Source organism: Phyllostomus hastatus, unplaced genomic scaffold, assembly GCF_019186645.2.
Source record: "Phyllostomus hastatus isolate PE091 unplaced genomic scaffold, TTU_PhHast_1.1 phas_scaffold_55, whole genome shotgun sequence".
Lineage (NCBI taxonomy): Eukaryota > Metazoa > Chordata > Mammalia > Chiroptera > Phyllostomidae > Phyllostomus > Phyllostomus hastatus.
Genome location: NW_025334035.1, coordinates 8,534,015 through 8,554,523, shown reverse-complemented (window position 1 = coordinate 8,554,523; position 20,509 = coordinate 8,534,015). Strand labels below are relative to the sequence as shown.

At 42.6% G+C, this 20,509-nt stretch overlaps 1 protein-coding gene across 3 annotated transcripts in view; it reads right to left on the bottom strand.

Moving 5' to 3' along the window:
* Positions 1-20,509, bottom strand: part of ARHGAP44 (Rho GTPase activating protein 44) — a 180,952-nt gene that overhangs the window by 42,135 nt on the left and 118,308 nt on the right. For all 3 annotated transcript variants that reach the window (XM_045824053.1, XM_045824054.1, XM_045824055.1), the window contains exons 6-7: positions 18,970-19,046; positions 9,307-9,424 (exon numbers count right to left, since the gene is read on the bottom strand). In XM_045824053.1, the coding sequence (XP_045680009.1) occupies positions 9,307-9,424; positions 18,970-19,046 (195 nt within the window). The remainder of the gene's footprint in view (positions 1-9,306; positions 9,425-18,969; positions 19,047-20,509) is intronic.

The following is a 20,509-nucleotide window of genomic DNA, read 5'->3' as shown; positions in this document are numbered from 1 at the left end:
GCAGTTCAAAGCTCCAATAATTCTCTCACATTAACTTTAGAAACCTTTATCACCCTTGGAGGCATTTATTACAATTATACTGATGCACCACAGTTCTGATCAAATTAATTGGGGGGAATTCAAATTTTGATCACACTGGCTCTTCTCACCCAGGAACATCCCCAATGTTATAGTCTTCTTTGACCTCTGCATTTCTATTTTATAATTATCCTATATTACATGACATTATTGTAGAATTTTGAATATTTCCATTGTTAAAAACTCCCCAAGATATTTTTAAATACTTCTCTCTTAAATATTTTTTCTTGGTGGAAAGTATAACCTTGATTTTTAATATTGACTTCTAGTTTCCAGTCTGGCATATAAGTAGATTAGAATTCACCATGTTAAGAAGTCACACTAACAATATGTAAAAAGCTGAACACATTGAAAAAGCAACAATGCTTCTTTGATTCATCAGAGACGTGAGGTCACATGGCAAACCACTGTACCCCAAAGTACAGAGAGAGACAGGAGGGTATGAGAATAGCAACCCAGCTGGGCAGAAACCTTCACAGAAACCAATGCTGGGCTGGGAACACCTGAGCTGCATCTGACGAACTGCTGGGGGCTCAGTGTGTGCATGTCTGAGGGTTAAAAACTCTGGAGATATCCAGTCATTGAGGTAAAACTCACAAAATCACTCTTACCTCCTGGAGTTCTACAAAGTACTCACAGTGAATATCAGAGAAAAATCCTCCCCTGCTTTCACAAGGGGGAAGGGACAAGGAACCATTCTGAAATGCACTTGAGCATTATATTCCTCTTATCAGGGACTGCCCTCAGGAGCAAAGACTGAATCTGAGCCGAACCCACTGGGGTTTCACCAGAGCCTTGCTCATCTGGGTCTGGCCTTCCACACGTTGGGGAAGAGAAGAACCCAATTCCAGCCCCCTCTAGCCATCCTGTTCTACCTAAAATGAAAACTAAAATCAACCAACCAGAGAATCTGAAAGTAAAACAACTAATAACACTGGGACACACTGGTGAAGTTCTCGGTCAGGAACACAGGCTTCCCTGGAAGGCTGAAACCTGATCATAGGACCGCCGAACCCTTTTACCCCTGCACACCTGACCACCACTTCTGCCACTTCCTCCTGCCCAGCACACCACATCCACCTTTGAGAATTGTAAGGCATACTACATGGCAAAATCACAGATTAAAGAAATAAAACAGGCATCACATCAAGAGCCAGATATCACAAAAATGTTGGAATTACCAGGCTATAAATATTTTTTAAGAGTATGATTAATAGGCTACGGTTTTTAACAGAAGGAGACAACGCACAAGTACAGATGAATAATATAAGCAGAGATATAGAAATTCTAAGAATCGACAAGAAATGCTGGAGATCAAAAATGCTGTAAGATAAGTGAAGATTTAAAAAAATGCCATAAGTGAAGAATGCCTTTGATGGGACATGACTGAAGAAAGACTCTGAGCTAGAGGATATGCAATAAAAAATTTCAAAACTAAAAATCAAAGAGAACGAAGATGGAAAAAAGAAAACAGAATATCCAAGAACTGTGGGACAGTGTGAAAATGTGTAACATATGCGTGGTAGAAATACTAGAAGGAAGAGAAGAAAAAAGGGAACAGAAGCAACATTTGAAGAACTAATGAGTGAGAATTTCCCCAAATTGATGTCTGACCCAAAACCACAGGTCCAGGAAGCTCAGAGAATACCAAGCAGGATAAATGCCCCCCCAAAATATGCACAGGCATATCATATTCAAATGTCAGGAAATAAAAAATAAAAAACAAAACAAAACAAAACAAAAAGTCTTGAAAGAAACTACAGGGGAAAAACATAATACCCACAGAGCAGCAAAAAAAGGAATCATATCTGATTTCTGCTCAGAAATCATGCAAGCAAGAAGAGAGAGAAGTGGAATAGTTAAAGTGTTAAGATAAAAATATATTAGCCTAGAATTCTGCACCTTGAAAAATTATTCTTCAAAAGTAAGGAACTAAAGACTTTCTCAGACAAAAATATTGATGGAATTTGTTGCCAGTAGACCTGCCTTGTAAGAAATGTTAAAAGTTCTTCAGAGAGAAGGAAAATGATATAGGTCGGAACCATAGATCTACGTAAAGAAAGGAAAGGAGTCCGAGGACGAACAAGCGAAGATAAACTTTTATTTTTCTTACTGTTAATTGATCTAACAGATAAATTTGTTCAAAATAATAGCAACAGTATATGTATATATGTATGTATGTGTACACATATGTACATCTATGCTATGTATGCTTATGCATGTGTGAAATGGATAGAATTAGATATATTTTGTTACTAAAAGGCACCCGCAGTATGTGAAGCAGAACAGTGTTACTCAAAAGTGGAACTGGGTTAATTGTAAATATATATTGCAAACTCTAGGGCAACAACTAAAAAAAATGAAAAAAAAAAGAAATGTAATTGACATGCTAAGAAAGGAAAAAAAACACAAAGCACACAAAATGCTCAATTAACAACCTCAAAAGGCAGAAACTGTGTAGAAGACAAAAGTAGTAGCAAAGAAAAAAGCCAACAAGTAGAAAACTAGCAACTATGACAGATATTAAACCAACTAAATCAATATCTCTTAAATATCAATGGTCTAAATGCACCAGTGAAAAAGCAAAAATTGTCAAAATAGATTAAAGAAGACTTCCAGACTTCCAGCCAAGATGGAGGTGTAGGTGAACACACTGTGCCTCCTCACACAACCAAAATTAAGGACAACAAAAATTTAGAAACAAAAAAACAACCAGAACAGACAGAAAATTGAACTGTACAGAAGTCCGACAACTATTCATCAGACTGGTAAGAGTGTTGGAGTTGGCGACATGTGAAGAGGGGTTGAGACAGGAAAGCGGTGGCTAGCAGACCTGGGCACACAGGACCCAGGCAGCAGTTGGTGAACCCTAGGCACGCAGGTGGTGGCTAGAGACCCCAGTGACAGACCCCAGGCACCGGGAGGCAACAAGCAGACCCAGTGAGGCTCACAAGGCAGCGTGCTGTCCGCAGTCACACATTTGCAGGCAGATAAACCAAGTGAAAACGGGCAGCGACACAGACCGCTCAACCCAGGGACCCAGTGCTGTGAAATAAGCCTAAAAGCACTGATTGAAAACACCTGTGGGGGTTGAGGTGCCGGGAGACACTCCCAGCCTCACAGGAGAGTTCACTGGAGAGACCCACAGGGTCCTAGAACATGCACAAGCCCACCCACCCAGGAACCAGCACCAGAAGGGTCCAATTTGCTTGGGGGAAGCGGCAGAAGGGACAGAAATCTGAGAGAGAGCAGAGCAAGTACCATTGTTCCCTCTCTGACCCCACCCCTACATATAGCATCACAACCCAGTAACTGGGTTGCCCCACCTGGTGAACACCTAAGGTTCCACCCCTCACTACATAACAGGCACAACCAGACAAAAAATAAAAAAGGCTCAAATGGAAGAACAAATCAAAGCCCCAGAGCCAATACTTTTAAGTGACCAAGAGATACCCCACCTATTAGATACTCAGTTCAAAGCACTGGTGATTAGGATGCTCATAGAATTGGTTGATTTTGGTTGCAAATTAGATGAAGAAATGAAAGCTACACTAAGTGAAATGAAAAAAAAATGCACAGGGAACCCATAGTGATGGAAAGAAAACTGGGTCTCAATCTGTACCAGAAGGGCCCAATTTGCTTGTGAGTAGCAGGGAAAGTGACTGAGAGACAGCAGAGAGCTGAGCAAGTGGCATTGTTCCCTCTTGGACCCCTCCCCCACATACACCATCAGAGAAGAGGTACGCCGCTCTGGTAAATACCTAAGGCTTTTGTAGTAAATACCCCTTACTACAAAACAGGGGCACTAAGACAAAAAAAATATGGCCCAAATGAAAGATCAAAGTTCCAGGAAAAAATAGAACTAGATGATGAAGAGATAGCCAATCAGATGCAGAGTTGAAAACACTGGTAATTAGGATGCTCACAGAATGATGAGCCATCCTAAACAGGATGGTTCAGTATGGTCACAAAATAGAGGAAAAAGTGAAGGCTATGCAAAGTGAAATAAAAGAAAATGTACAGGAAACCAACAGTGACAGGAAGGAAACCAGGTCTCAAATCAACAATTTGGACCAGAAGGAAGAAAGAAACATTCAACCAGAACAGAAGGAAGAAGCAAGAATTCAAAAAAAATAAGGACAGGCTTAGGAACCTCTGGGACAACCTTAAACATTCCAACATCTGAATCATAGGGGTGCTAGAAGGAGAAGAGGAAGAACAAGAAATGGAAAACTTATTTGAAAACATAATGAAAGAGAACTTCTCCAGTCTGGCAAAGGAAAGAGACTTCCAGGAAGTCCAGGAAGCTCAGAGAATCCCAAACAAGTTGGACCCAAGGAAGCACACACCAAGACACATCATAATTACATTACCCAAGATTAAAGATAAGGAGAGAATCTTAAAAGCAGCAAGAGAAAAGGAGACAGTTACCTACAAAGGAGTTCCCAGAAGACTATCAACTGAGTTCTTCAAAGAAACCTTACAGGCCAGAAGGGGCTGGAAAGAAGTATTCAAAGTCATGAAAGGCAAGGACCTACAACCACGATTACTCTATCCAGCAAAGCTATCATTTAGAATGGAAGGGCAGGTAAACTGCTTCCCAGATAAGGTCAAGTGAAAGGAGTTCATCATCACCAAGCCCTTATTATATGAAATGTTAAAGGAACTTATCTAAGAAAAAGAAGATAAAAATACAAATAAAATGACAACAAACTCACAGCTATCAACAACTGAACCAAAAAACAAAACAAAACAAAAACAAACACAAAACAAACTAAGCAAACAACTAGAACAGGAAAAGATTCACAAAAATAGAGCTCACATGGAGGGTTATCAGCAGGGAGGGGGAGGAGGGAGAATGGGGGAAAAGGTACAGGGAATAAGCAGCATAAATGGTAGGTACAAAATAGACAGGGTTAGGTTAAGAATAGTATGGGAAGTGGAACAGCCAAAGAACTCATACATGACCTACCGACATGAACTAAGGTGGGGGAGATGCTGGGTGCTGGGGGTGTGCAGGGCAGAGGGTAATGAAGGGAAGAAAAAAATGGGACAACCTTAATAGCATAATCAATAAAGTATTATTTAAAAAATAGATAAAAAAAAAACCATGTCTCAGGGGATTGAGTGCTGGCCTGTGAACTGAAAGGTTGCTGGTTTGATTCCCTCTCAGGGAACATGCCTGGGTTGTGGGTAGGTCCCTAGTAGGGGGCATGCAAGAAGCAACTGAATGGTGTTTCTCTGACACATTGATGTTTCTCTCCCTCTCTTTCTCCCTCAATTCCCTTCTCTCTCTCTAAAAAGAAATAAATAAAACCTAAAAAGACCCAAGTATATGTTGTGTATAAGGAACTCAGTTTAAATATAAAGATAATATCATAATCTATATACTAGGTTCAATATATAGATTAAAAGGGATAGAGGAAGATATATCATACTAAAGCTAATTAAAAGAAGTGAGATTAGCTATGTTAATTTCCCCCAGAGCAAGGAAAGTTATCACAGATAAAGAGGAATGGCAGTTAATGGTAAAGAGGTCATTCCTCAAGCAGATACTTGTGAAGTGTGGGGCTTGTCTCTTTTTGAAATATGGAAGCAAGGCAGAGATTGAAGAGACTCCTGAATCAATGCAGGCAAAGAATGTTGTACCTGCCCATCAGCTGGAGGTTTCAGCATCTTCTGTCTTATGGAACCCACCTGGACTTGGTTTTCCTGGAAGGCTAAAGCTCTTTGGGTCCCAAAGAAAGAGGAATCAGATTGCTACTTTGCTCACCTGAGGCCCACAAGTTTTCATTTTGCTGGATTACCACAATGTAAGAAACCCTAAAGATTTGTCTTGCCTGCTGAGGAAATACAAAACCATGGAGATGTAAGGTAAAATGATCCACTTAGGGAAACCCAGAGACAGGAGGGAAGAGGACCACAGTGGATATTTGGAGCAGCCGGCAACCAGTGAAGTAGAAATAAGAGTCAGAAAAGAAATTTTACAACAGTGCACACACTCAAGGGGATCAGCTCCGAATATAAACAAAGCTGCCCAGAGCCCGCTACTGCAATCACTGTGATGGAACAGAGGTCATGGACCAGGCAAAGCAATGATGAGAGCCAGTGGGGTTATCTCGCTGAGTGTTACAGTTGCTCCACAGTGATTAGATAGAAATGGTATAGAATTACCCCAGGAACAGACAGGTAGACGGAATGCAGAGACCAGAAATGCATGTGAGGACTCATCAGATGACAGGATTTCTCTTTAGGGGGAGCTGGCTTATTTAATAGATGGTGCTAGCATAATTGGCTACTCATCTGAAAATAGATCAGCAAAACTCCACTCATACCATGTATAAAAGTAGGTTCCACGTGTACTGAAATGCACAAGTGTAAAAATACCTTAAGAACATTAAAAGACAATGAAAGAACAAGTTAGATGAACACAGTGAGAGATGCCCAGTGGGCCAGCCAGGATCTCTTCCCACACGGAGGAGGTGCATGCATGCAGTTGAGATTTTCATGGCAGATACCAACATCAGCAAGGTCAATAGACAAATGGAAGACTGGAAAAAGTGTCTATTGCACAGCAGATGGAAGACAGTTTAATATCCTTAATACACAGAAAGCTTAGATAAATTGATAGTAAAAAAAAAAATAGAAATACTGGTCCAATTGCCAATATAGATAGGCAATTTCCCAAACTGGAAATGCCTATAAATCTATGAAGGATGTCCAGTAAATATGTGAAGATATACTCATCGCTACTAACATTCAGAGAAACTAAAATGATAATAACAGAGAGATACCTTTTGTCCCCTCACCAGGCTGGCAAAAACTGAGAAGGGGAACAACACGCATTCTAGGGAGAGAGGAGGGGGACCGGGAAGTTCTGCTTACGGCCAATGGGAATGTGGCTGACAACGTCCTTTTCAGGGAAGAAAACTATCAATACCTATTAAAATGTGCCCATAATCTCTGATCTAAAAATATCACTTTTGGGAATCTAGCCTAACAGGAAAAAATTACCAACTTATGAGAATATATATATATAATATGTATAATATATATAACCAAAAATTATATAATTTTCATATAAAAATGACCAAGGTATGAGAAGAATGTTGACTGCATCATTTTTTATATCAAAACACAAAACAACTAAAAAGACTGGTTTGAATGTCTATTACCAAGGAAATAGCTAAATAAACCACAGTGTATATATACCCCTACCATGGAATGTTATGCACCTAATTAAAATGATTAAGTTAGATCTATAGCATCCAATCTGGAGAGATGTCTAGGACGTATTATTGAGAAAAGCAAGTGGTAGATTAATATAAACAATATTACTACATATAAAGACATACATTTATGTAAAACAAGTAACAGAAAGTGCTATATATGAGTGTATTGTTTGTATGATTATAAAGAAAGGGATGGAAGGTTATATGGTTCTCACACAGGGTTCCTTATCCTTATAACTTTTGTGGCCACTTGGCATGTGACAAAGTACACTGTCCACAACAAATCTTATTTATTTATTTATTTATTTATTTATTGGCAGAGGGAAAGGGGTGGAAAAAGAGAGGGAGAGAAATGTATAGTTGTTTATTGCATGCCCCCACTAGGGACCTAGCCTGGAACCCAGGCATGTGCCCGACCAGGAATTGGACCGGTGACCCTTCGGTTCTCAGGTCAGCTCTCAATCCACTGAGCCACGCCAGCCAGGGCTGTTCACAACAAATCTAAATAAATACTAGTACGGAAGAAAAACTGGGCACCATTCTTTAGAAACAGAGGGGTTGGTTGCTGGGCTGGAAGCAGGAGAATTATTGGTGATTTTTGGATATATTTTCATATTTTTTCACTGAATATGGTTAACATGTATTACTTTTGTAATATTTGAAGGGGAATTTAATATAGTTTTTGGTAGAAAGAGCATATGTAAGAAGCTATAGAAGAACAAATGAAGCTGTTAAACTTTTATTCTGATGTATTTGGAAATGCACATTATGATCCCCTATTAACACCACCCTTCCATGTCTGCTGAAGAAGTGATTCTGTAAGAAACAAAATTCTTAACTGGAGAAGGTGACTCCATGGTAAATGGGTAGAGAGCACAGAGGCAAAGTGGACTCAGCACAAGAGAAGGGCTGAATGCACTCAAAGCACCAGCTTGCTAGCTGCATTCACACAGGCATTCAAACGGCAAGTCAGCTCGACTCTCGATGGGTCTTGGATCTGAAGTACTGATCTTACTTTAGCTGGTTGCGCGATACTGCAGGCTGAGGTAAGGCATTCTTCAAATATTTTTCAGTGCTTCTAATTCCAGAGAAAAATTCCACCTGAGTCTGAATGTCACCTGCATGCAGGGTCTAAGTCACCTGCATGGGTGATCATAATGGATAAGCTGATAGACAAGCTAACAAGACTAGATGGGGCCACAAAGAACAGAGATGTCTGCATGCAAAGTAGCCACTCTCCTTTACAACTGCAATTAAGATAACAGGAACCCAGTGTAATTCCAGAAGCATGAGATTGCTGTTGCAGGGACTTAAACCCACACCAACAGGTCGGCAGTATGTGCAGATGTACATGTGCACAGGAAGTGCTGCTAACGGTATTGGTGAATGGCACTGTTGACTCAGCCCAATACACATTTGTGGGGAAAGTGGATGGGACAGCCTGGGCCTTGTGTAACAAAGGGGCTCTGTTAGCCCTGCGTGCTGAGGTGCGTTTCTTAGGCGGAGGCGCTCCACTCAGCTGGTGGGAGTTTCTCCTCTATAACTGTTTCTTGGCTAGCATGTCAGCTTCATAGGTAAGGGTCTCTCCCAGCAAAGGATTGATATAAAGTGGCTTGGAAATATTAAAAGGCACACACCAGAAAACTTAATATCACCAGTGTGTTAAGACTCATTTACTGTCTAAACTGTTCTCAACTGTTCTGTGTAGCCTAGAAACTATTGGCTGCAGCTCACAACTTACAAAAGCTTCAAGTAGACCCCGAGGTCATCTCCTCTTTGGCTACCACCAGGAACACTGTGAACACCAGCCACTGCCCCATCAAAGCCCCAATGCTCCAGACTCGTCCTTGGCCCTTAGGGGATGCAGGCAAGCAAGCTTGGGGTCTGTTAGTTAAGCAGAGGCTCACTCTTAGGGTTTCAATAGAACTCCAGTGAACAAAAAGAACTCCCTTAGGGCACCCCGTCTGTCTCAGGAGAGAGGAGCAAAGAGGGGTACCCTGCAAATCTCCACTCGGTTGGCAGCCTCCTCCATTTCTTCCCTGAGGGCATCGGCTTTGGCACCGGCAGGCTGTAAGCTGCTGGACAAACCTGAAGACTTGGAAGTCTGCTGCCACCTGATGGAAAACAGGAGAAAAATAGGAGAGGTGTGAGACAGGCAGAACCCTGGGCATACTGTGGGTTGCCCAGGCTGAGAAACAGCTGGTTACAAATACTACCCGGTGGACACCACGCTGACCATCAGCTGCTGCTTCAGGCAGGGCACCAGCCCCAGTTTGCCACCATGTTCCCTCCTGTCTTCTGACCACAAAGGCCAAATGACAGCGCCACTGTGCTCTTTGAAGCTCTCAGTCTGTTTCATTCCCTTAAACTCCCTTCCTGTCTGGTGGGCATTTGAGTTTGGAAATGTTCACCTACTTGGGTAAAGCCAAAAACGTAGGCTACGTGACAGGATACATCACTAAGGAAAAAAAAAGTCTGAAGGCAAAACTCTCCATGGATGAAGCCAAGGGTCCTTATGATTAAATTTAGTTTTAAATCCTAGCTCTAGAACTCCTCTCCCTCTCCCTCTCTCAGATCCGACCAATCAGCTTCCAGCATGACCCCTCACCCCTTACCCAGGGTGTCTTGTAATTCTTCCTTGTATAATCTGTAAGCTGCACATCAGTGAGGAATGCATTCCTGCTTTGGGGCGTTAGCTCCCCGTTCTCCTCGGTGTTGCCTTTCATAATAAAATCACCCATCTTTCTCCATTGTAGTTCTTGGTGTTTCATGTTTGGCTCTGCTCACACTGGGTGGATAAACTGTTCTGTAATTCTGGTGAGCACACACGCACACACACACACACATCCCTAGCAACATTTAGATACCTCATTTATATATTTTTAAGCATTTATCTTTGTGCAGGCCTTCTGAGGAAGCTACTCCAGAAACTTTTACGGGAAGTACAAATATTTCTGGTTGCTGTGTCATCATCAGGGACGCACCAGAAGCACGCCCTGGAGGAAGGCTGCAATTGTGCAGACAGGAGCAGCCACAGTGGGGAAGGGCAGTAGGTTCTCGTCCATTCAGCCTATAAACTCAATGGCAGATAGAGGTAGGTCAGCAAGCAAGAAGAATAAGCCAAACGGGTCATTGTATCAAAAACCAGTCCATTCGATCCTTTATTTTCTACTTGTAATAACGACATGAGATATGTAACTATTTCTAGCTTTGATAAAAACGCTAGTGTAATGAGGATGACAAGAGCAGCGGATGCCTGGCTGCAGTCTCAGGAGGGCAGGAGGGACACCTGGGATGGGGACCAGGGTAGGGCTGCTGTGCAGTCTAGGAGGCAGCTGCTTCTCACAAGGCCGATGAAGCTCAGGCAGAGGCTGGATTGTGTGTTTCTGCATGTTTCCATTAACAAGAGAAGCTGGAAATTGTCATGTAAACTCTCCAGATGAAAGGTAGCAACAGATTAAATAGTTTCTTTTAAGTGCTCTGCTGGTCAACAACATACAGAGCAAACCACACAGCTCCTCAGGCTCCATCCAAAGAAGAAAGAAGTGCAGCGTTACTCTGACTTTGAGAGTCAAGAATCTGATCCCTAGGTGTTTTCTCTACACATTTTTTTTTTCCTTTTGGTTATAAGCAGGACAAAAAGTGCAAGACTCTATGATACAAAAAAGAGAAACTAAAGCTATCTTTGCTATTAAAATTAAGTGTTGTCACTTAAAAAATGCACTCATGAGAAAATTACGTACAAAAGGCATTGAGACATTAAAGCTGTATTGATACCCTAAAGACAGACACACTACATATTTTGAGAAAGCAGCTCTGGCCAGGTAGCTCAATTGGTTAGAGCATTGTTCTGACACACTAAGGTTGCAGGTGTGATCCCTGGTCAGGGAACATACAAGAGAAAACCAATCAATGCACAGATAAATGGAACAACAAATAGCAATGTTTCTCTTTCTCTCTCTAAATCAATTAAAAATGTTTCAAAAAAAGAATTCAAGGACAATTAGAAAAGAAATATTTTCCTCAAAGACATTTTAAAATCTAAGCTAACAGATAAAGATTAATAAAAAGTCCTGGGCAATTCTTTCTTATAATGATTTGCCTTACAAAAATGTTATATGTCTTTAATACCTCCCATGTTAAACCATTTAACACAAAGTATTAAAGTGTTTTGGCATATTTTATTTTAGTTTTTTACTTTTAAAATTATATTTTGATTATGCTATTACAGTTGTCCCATTTTTTTCTCTCCCCTTTATTCCCCTCCACCCTGCACTCCCACTCCCACCAGCATTCCCCAACCTTATTTCATGTCCATGGGTCATGCATATAAGCTCTTTGGCTTCTACATTTCCAGTACTATTCTTAACCTACCTCTGTCTATTTTGCACCAGCCATTTTTTAAAAAGATTTTGTTTATTTATTTTTAGAGAGGGAATGGAGGGAGAAAGAGAGAGAGAGAGAGAGAAACATCAATGTGCGGTTGCTGGGGGCCGTGGCCTGCAACCCAGACATGTGCCCTGACTGGGAATCGAACCTGCGACACTTTGGTTCGAAGCCCGTGCTCAATCCACTGAGCTATACCAGACAGGGCTTGCACCAGCCATTTATGCTTCTTATTCCCTGCACCTCTTCCCCTATTCTCCTCCTGCCCCCTCCCCACTGATAACTTTCCATGTGATCTCCACGTGATCTCCAATCTTTTCCTGTTCTAATTGTTTGCTTAGTTTCTTTTTGCATTTTTTTTTAGGTTCAGTTGTTGATAGCTGTGAGTTTGTTGTCATTTTATTTGTATTTTTATCTTCTTTTTCTTAGATAAGTTCCTTTAACATTTCATATAATAAGGGCTTGGTGATGATGAACTCCTTTCACTTGACCTTATCTGGGAAGCAGTTTACCTGCCCTTCCATTCTAAATGATAGCTTTGCTGGATAGAGTAATCGTGGTTGTAGGTCCTTGCCTTTCATGACTTTGAATACTTCTTTCCAGCCCCTTCTGGCCTGTAAGGTTTCTTTGAAGAACTCAGTTGATAGTCTTCTGGGAACTCCTTTGTAGGTAACTGTCTCCTTTTCTCTTGCTGCTTTTAAGATTCTCTCCTTATCTTTAATCTTGGGTAATGTAATTATGATGTGTCTTGGTGTGTGCTTCCTTGGGTCCAACTTGTTTGGGATTCTCTGAGCTTCCTGGACTTCCTGGAAGTCTCTTTCCTTTGCCAGACTGGAGAAGTTCTCTTTCATTATGTTTTCAAATAAGTTTTCCATTTCTTGTTCTTCCTCTTCTCCTTCTAGCACCCCTATGATTCAGATGTTGGAATGTTTAAGGTTGTCCCAGAGGTTCCTAAGCCTGTCCTTATTTTTTTGAATTCTTGTTTCTTCCTTCTGTTCTGGTTGAATGTTTCTTTCTTCCTTCTGGTCCAAATTGTTGATTTGAGACCTGGTTTCCTTCCTGTCACTGTTGGTTTCCTGTACATTTTCTTTTATTTCACTTTGCATAGCCTTTACTTTTTCCTCTATTTTGAGACATACTCAGTCATTTCTGTGAGCAACCTGATTACCAGTGTTTTGAATTCTGCATCTGATTGGCTATCTCTTCATCGCTTAGTTCTATTTTTTTCTGGAGCTTTGATCTGTTCTTTCTTTTGGGCCATATTTTTTTGCCTTGGTGCACCTATTAGGTAGTAAGGGGAAGAGCCTTGGGTATTCTTCAGGAGAGGGCAAACACCTCCATCACTGCATTGTGGCTCTGTATATGGAGAAGGGGTCAGAGGGAACAATGCCACTTGCTCAGCTCTCTGCTGGGTCTCAGTCACTTCTTCTACTACCCACAAGCAAATTGGGCCCTTCTGGTGCTGATTCCCAGGTGAGTGGGTTTGTGTAAGTTCTAGGACCCTGTGTATCTCTCCAACAAACTCTCCTGTGAGACTAGGAGTTTCTATTGCTGCTGCAACCCCCACAGGTTTTTATAGCCAGAGGTTTTTGAGGTTTTATTTCCCCATGCTAGAACCCTGGGTTGTACAGTCTGTCTCACTCCCCATTTGTTCCTCCCAGTTTATCTGCACAAAAATGTGGGACCACCAGGTCCTCCAGCCACCACCTTGCTGTGAGTCCTCTCTACCCAAGCTGCCTATCTCTGCCCCTCCCACTGGTCAGGATGAATGTTTCTTCTTTAACTCCTTGGTAGTTGGACTTCTATACTGTTCAATTTTCTGGCAGTTCTGGTTATTTTTTGTTTTTAAAGTTGTTATTTTCCTTCTTTTTGTTGTGCGAGGAGGCAAAGTGTATCTACCTACGCCTCCATCTTGGCCAGTAGTCTTTATTTGTCTAATAAACTATGAGATGCCGTGGCTGTAATTTAAATCTCAGATAATAAATACACCTTCATGACAGATTGTGTGATCAGGCTACAGCTGCCATCTGGCAACCTGAAGGAAAAAACAATTAATCTATATATGAGTGTAAAAAAAATAAGTCAAGTGAGTATAAACACTGATTTGATTTTTATGGTTTTATAGATTTGGATTGGATTTTTAAAAAAATTGAATTATATTTAATACATGTATATAAAGTGAAGACATTTTCTAAACTTATCTCTTTCTTTTTTTGTTTATCCTCTCCCTGCCAATTCTATCCTTTAGTGGATAACATGGTAGTTAAAAATCATACAACTTTCCCCTCCCTTCACAGGGAATTTTATTTGTAATATATAAGTAATCTATTTTGATACTATAAAATTATAAGATATTATAAGATGTCCCAAAATGGTCTCTTTGTGGTAATAGCATAACAAAATATCAGAGGAAGCTTGGAAAAATTGGTCTAGGCAACATCTGCTAGGAAAAGGACGTTAATCATGAACTTCAAGGTCTGGTGGCCTTTTCAGTCAGTTGTTCTACAAATAAACTCAAGAGCTGTCCTGCTCTGTTCAGGGAAGAAACAGGGATTCTGAAGCAAGAGAAGAAACAGGGATTCTTATCCAATAAGAGTCTGGGCTTTAACATTTGAAGAGTAGAAAGGTCACTTGTTCCCACTGAAATAGCTGTTGTGACAGCCTCATTCTCTGGGAGGGATGCTGTCACTACATGAGCTGGGGGAGAGGAAGGCAGAATACAAGCTTTGATGGAGGCTGAGGAGAGAAAACAGTCAGAAATAAGGGGAAGACATGTCAAGGGTGAGGAGAAGAGGGAAAAAGGTAGATGCAAGATAAGTTCAGGGCAACAAGAAGTGCAGAAGAATTTTTGGGAGGCAAACAGGAACATTTCTTTAGTAGGACATTCATTGTCCCATCTATCCAGACTGCTTCCCCCTGTCACAGCATCCCCTGACTTTTAAGGCTCTGCCCCTCTACTGCTCTCAGGGGCTGGCCAAAGGCTCTGCAGTCTGCAAGGCTCCAGCCTGTGGTCTGGGGGAGGGCACCAGAGGCCAGCCAGGCCCATGCCCCTCTTCATCACCTTGCCAATTGTGAGGCCAAGGAAGTAGCTCATCACCAACAATCAGGCAAGTGAAGCCCCTCCTCTACACATTTCCAACTGAAACAAAAGAGAGAGAGCTCATGCTGTAGAGACCTGAGCCTAAGGGTCATCCAGTCAGTATGCAGACAATGGACCTAAGGAAAGGATGCCTGTGTGCAGAAAGAAGCAGGAGTGGGGGATCTTCCTGGTGGCAAAGAGGCCCTGCCGCCAGGCTCAGGATACTTAGAATGGCCACAGCCCTGAAATTAACTCCAGGAGCTGCCCACCGTGCTCCCCCAAACTCTCCATTTACCTGTGTTAGTCCACTTGCCTCCAAAGAATGTAGGTGGCTTAGTCTGCTGGGACTGCCATAACAAAACACCACAGGCTGGGGGCATAAACAACTCATAGTTCTGGAGGCTACCAGTCCAAGATCAAGGTCGCAGCAGGGTTTGGATTCTGGCGAAGGCTCTCTGCCTGGCCCGCAGCGGTCTTCCCTCTGACCCTGTCTTCACAGGGCTTTGCTCTGAGTGCTCGCAGAGAGAAGCAGAGGGCGCTGTCTCTTCCCTCTCTCTTCCTTTTCTTCTAAGGCCACCTTTTCCTATAGGACCTCATTTAACCTTAATTACTGCCTAAAGGCCCTATCTCCAAATATAGTCATGTTGGCAGTTAGGGTTTAATGTAAGAATTTTTGGTGGGGAAGAAACACAATTTAATCCCCAGCAGTAGGACCCAGAGGCAGGTATGCAGCAGAAACATAAAGTGTCCTGGACCCAGGGGGTTCACCTTGAGATATATGTCCCTGAAAAAGTGAGGCAACTTTGGGAGCAACTGGGGCTCCTTCCTTAACCATTGTCAAACCAAACCAACAGCAGAAAAGACATTTGTGTATCATTCACATTCACTTCATTTCAATGCAATTCACTATTTTTGAGTCTGTATAAAGCTTCCTTGAGTTTACCTCCACTCTTCTCATGTATAATCTTTTATTCATCTTCTAAGCTTCAGTATTATCTGAGGATATTAAGGTTTATGTAATTGTCTTTTGAAGCAGAGAGGTCAGGTTTACTTGAATAGTGGGAAATGTATCCACTAGATTTTGCCCTAAATAAAACATTGGATAAATTTGTTGGTTTTGGCAGTATCCCCAGAGCTGTGCTAGATTTCAAAGATCCAGTCACAGGACTATTGATCAAGATGTATGGATAATACACAAAAAGATCCTGTCTTTCTTCAAAGGGAGAGCATGTTTCTCCCTATTTCAGAGCATGTCTCTCCCTAGAATACACTGTTTAGTGTGGATAGTGTAGTTCATGAAAGACAGAACAGGACTAAAGAAAGCTTTGGTATCCAGAAGGAGGATGGCACAGGAATAGAATCTACCACATGCAAAGTTGCTAAGTGGGGAAGTTGTGTGGGGTAGAAGTGGGGGCAGTGGGAACCCAGCCTTTCCAAAAGAGTGGCTGGTGATCCCTGCTACTCAAGAGCACTGCATTGGCCTCACTCACACTGCTGTATGTCAGGATGCAGGCCCCATGCTGCCTACGAGTAGGGGGCTGGGCGAAAGGGCAGGAGGCTGGGTGAGCTGGTTGCTGCTTGTGGCTTTCAGTGAGGTCCTACAAGATGTATTAAGTCAACTAGCAATGGTTCTAGTCTGGGACTGAAGTGGGAAGAAAGAGGACCTCTTGTTAAGAGAGCCCCTCTCATTCTGAAGCCTACAAATTGAACTGATGAAAATCCATAATTGAGGCCTGGGGTTGGATCCCCACCACAGTTACTGAAGCAGAGACCCAAAGGGAAGGTAACTAAGTTTTCGAAGGGCTGAACTGCCAGTCAGCTCCCTCCAAAACAATCCTTCACTCCCAATCTCACAACTGCACAAGAGGGCTGTGAATAACCACCAATATGATAAAGGAGACAAATCAGGTTTACCTGAGAATCATCTAAAAGGATGTGGGGTATCTTTTTTTGGTGTGAAACAAAAAAGAATTGTAGGTCTGAATTGAAATTTGGAGAGGGGAGGTAGAGATTCCCTTACCACATTTTAATATACAAGAGAGGATGAGCTAAAAATATGGAAAAGTTGTTCAGTCATGGATTAAAGTCCCTAAGGACACTTCTCTGAGGTTCAGCCTCCACGATGCACTTGCTGTCACCATGGGCAACACAGCACAAGACTGGACAGCCCATGGCTGTCACCAGGAGAAACTCTCTTTCTCACCAGAGGACCAACGGCAATGGTGATGATGAACTTTGAAGCTAGCAGCCACCCTTCTGACCCAAGGCTCTGTGCTGGGCATTGGGGTCTTCCTCGTCAAAGCAAAGATGAGACCTCAGGGCTAAAAACCCAGGTCCCCACAGAAGGAAATCACTCAGCTAACCCAGGAGCATGGTGTCCACTACCCTCCGAATACCAGGACAGCCAGCACTTCTTCAGTCATCTTACATGCCTCCCAAAATATGGGACTTAAACCCCGTCCCATATTAGGTTACAGGACAGGTGTTATGGCAGGCAGTTTTAAGTGGCACAAGAACACAGCAGTAAGTAACCCTAAGACAATACTGCCATGCAATCTGCTCTCCATTCTCCCAAGTCCACTGAAGAGAGACCCTCAGATCTGGGTCAGAAGCACTACAGAAACTTTCCAACCCCTCCTCTTCCTTTGTAACAAAAGGGACAAGCTTCTGGAACATAGCTTTCTGTAGGCAAGAGGATCTAAAGTCTAGTAGCACTGGCTTTGCTTCATCCTGTTCACTTTCATGGTTACTTGGTATTTCTGGCAACAGACACTCCTGTTCCATTTACGATGGTGCTGCAATATTTCTTTGATTCATTTTGAAAAAGGAAATCAATTTTTTAAAGATGTGTAAGCACAAGTGGCAAAAATCATTCAAGTGGACTGATGTCAGGGAAACATCAAGTTAACTAAAGAAACTTTTGTTTTCCTGCAGATCAAACCTATGTTATTTCTGGTTTGGAGGGACTGCCTAATACTTTTTATTGGCCCAGAGGCAGAATTCCAGTGTCCCACCTAGTTACATAGCAGCTTCCTTGCACAAAGCACTTGGGAAGTGCTGTGATAAACATGATCTCATCTGACATACAAGACGGCCTCCCTGGGAAATCACAAATGTTGTTACTACCTGTCTACAGGTGTGCAAGCCAGTCTGGGAGGTTAAATGACTTGGCCAATGTAATGGGTCTAGAAAACAGGTGACCTTGATCTTGGTACTTCACTTCTGACTCCTAGTTCTCAACTCTGTCCTACATCTCTGAGCCCAAGTACATTGTTTTTGTTTCTTTTTCTCAAGAAAATTAAAACAAGATGCAGAGATTATTAAAATTGACCCACAACAGGCCTAAAGTAGAGCCCAACAGTTAAATCCATGTTAATATTCATGACCCTGCATTCTTTCCATTGCGGACTAGGCAAACACACATACACCATTATAAACAATGAAGAGGCACATATGTGCAGCCCTGGTGCACACCGGCCATAGTAAAAGCCATCTCAAAGCCTCTGGCACTCCCCGGCTGTGACAGGAGTTTCCTGGCGGACTCTAGGAGACAGGTGCAGAGAGTCGCCCTGGTGGAACTTCACTTTTCTTATAGTGGTCTCAGGTGTTCAGAGAATGGCTACAGAATCGACATACCTGCACTGCCAGCTTCAGGAAAAGGCAGACTGGTCCCCAGAATCTGAAACTCCCCCCTCACTACAGACAGGACACAGCATCCATCCTACTACTGTGGTCTCTGATCCCGCTACCCTCCCCTTTCCTTCTACCCCAGCCACGCTGACCCTTGTTCAGTGTCCTGAACGCATTGTTCTAGTTCCACCTGAGGGCCTGTGCCTTTGCTGTTCCCAGTGAGTCATCTCATCCCTGCCTAATGCTGTTGCCCCTTCCCCAACATCCCCTCCCAGGATTATCCTGTGCTATGTTTACATGGCTCACGGCTGCCTGAAATTGGCTGGTGTGCATGCTCACTTGTCTAGTGTCCACTTCTCAACCAGACCAGAGGCTCCATGAGAGTGGGGCACCCATATCTCTGCCCCCTGCTCTTATCTCCAGTGCCTGACATGCAGGGGTGTTAAGAAAAACTTGGTGAATAAAAACATACACACAGCCATAAACGAGCTCCTACCCTCACCCCAAACAGGACCACTATTCCTTAGAAGAAGCAGAAATGAAAGTGAATATGCCCTATGCTACCTTGTTCGTGAAGAATCCATGTCCAGCACCAACTTTGCTAAATGTTTCCTCTGTTTTTGAATATTTGGGATTTCCACCTGTAGTGACAGATGAAAGACACAGTCAAATTGAAGCTCAAGATAAATTCTCCAAGAACTACTGACAGCCACACAACAATCCTTATTTGAATTTTTAATTCAAATTCTTGAAGCCTTTTCCTGAGCTAAACCCTGCACTTTCTTCACTGGACATCACCAGGAACCATCTTGGAGGTTTGCACCCCCAGCTCATGAGGCTTAGTCTCACTCCTGCTGCTGCCTCAGCCGCCAGAGCCAGGGCATCAGTCCTACTCCTCTCTACTGGCACAAGGGCCCACGGCGGGGAGGAAGCAGATCTGACACACAGACCTAATTCAAAACAGACAGCAGAAGAATGACAAGAACAGGTCTCAGGAGGACTGAGATGCTGTGGGCAATGCAATTAGGATGTGTTTTTATAGAAATAAGATTTTTTTTCCCAAAGTAAATAATAAATACACATTACCATGGCTTTTCTCAGCTCTGAGAAGTTCTTCCACAGGGGTTGTATGTGGATGCTCTTTTTATCTTTTTATTTCTAAAAATGGCTTAACTGAACATTCCAAGGGAGGGTTTTTGGTTCCAAGCCCAGCAAAACTGGGGCAGGATGTGAGAATTTAAAAAGGAAAATTGACCATAATTAAACCAGTCATCTCAGGCTGCGGCTTTTATAGAAGGAAAAATGTGAGGAAGATCCAGTGTGCTGTGAGTGCTTTCAATTCACTCCTTCAGGCAGGTGAGTAATGGTGAGTGCAGAGACTTCCAATGGGGAGGAGAAGGTTAGGCATCTGGGGTAGTCCCACATCATCAAAGAGCCCAGAGGCAAAGCTGGGGAGTCACAGTGGCATCTTGGTCATACAGGAAACCCCAGCACACACGTCACAACTGTCTGTGGGATCTGCTTGGGGTTAGTTGGCATGCCAGACCATCTTTATGAGGAACAGAGGGTTTCTCCTGAATGTTCTAGGCTGGGCATGACCGTAACAGGATGCCGTCTGGGAGTCTAGAGCTGGTCCATATCAAAGACTCATATCTAAGGTTTTCTCCTTGAGTGCTTTTAGGCACTAAGGTAGTTATTTACCCATGCATTCTGCCCCAGAAACAGCGGCAGGGTAGCTAGGGCTGCTGGGAGTGGTCCAGAAAGGAAACCAGACATGGTCCAGGGTATGCTGTCCAACATGGTAGCCTCAAGCCATAGGTGGCTATACCACTTAAATTCAAATGAACAAAAATCATATAAAAATGAGTTCCTCAGTCACATTACACACATTCCAGGAGCTCAAAAGCCATAGGTGGCTGGTGGTTACCACACTGTACAGCTGTGGAACTGTGTTGAAGGGGAACTATGCAGATGTGGAGCTGTGGAACTATGAAAATGTGAAGCTGTGCAGATGTAGAGCTGTGTAGATGTGAAGCTATGTAGCTATGGAACTGTGCAGCTGTGGAACTGTGTAGATGTGCAGCTGTGGAACTGTACAGACATG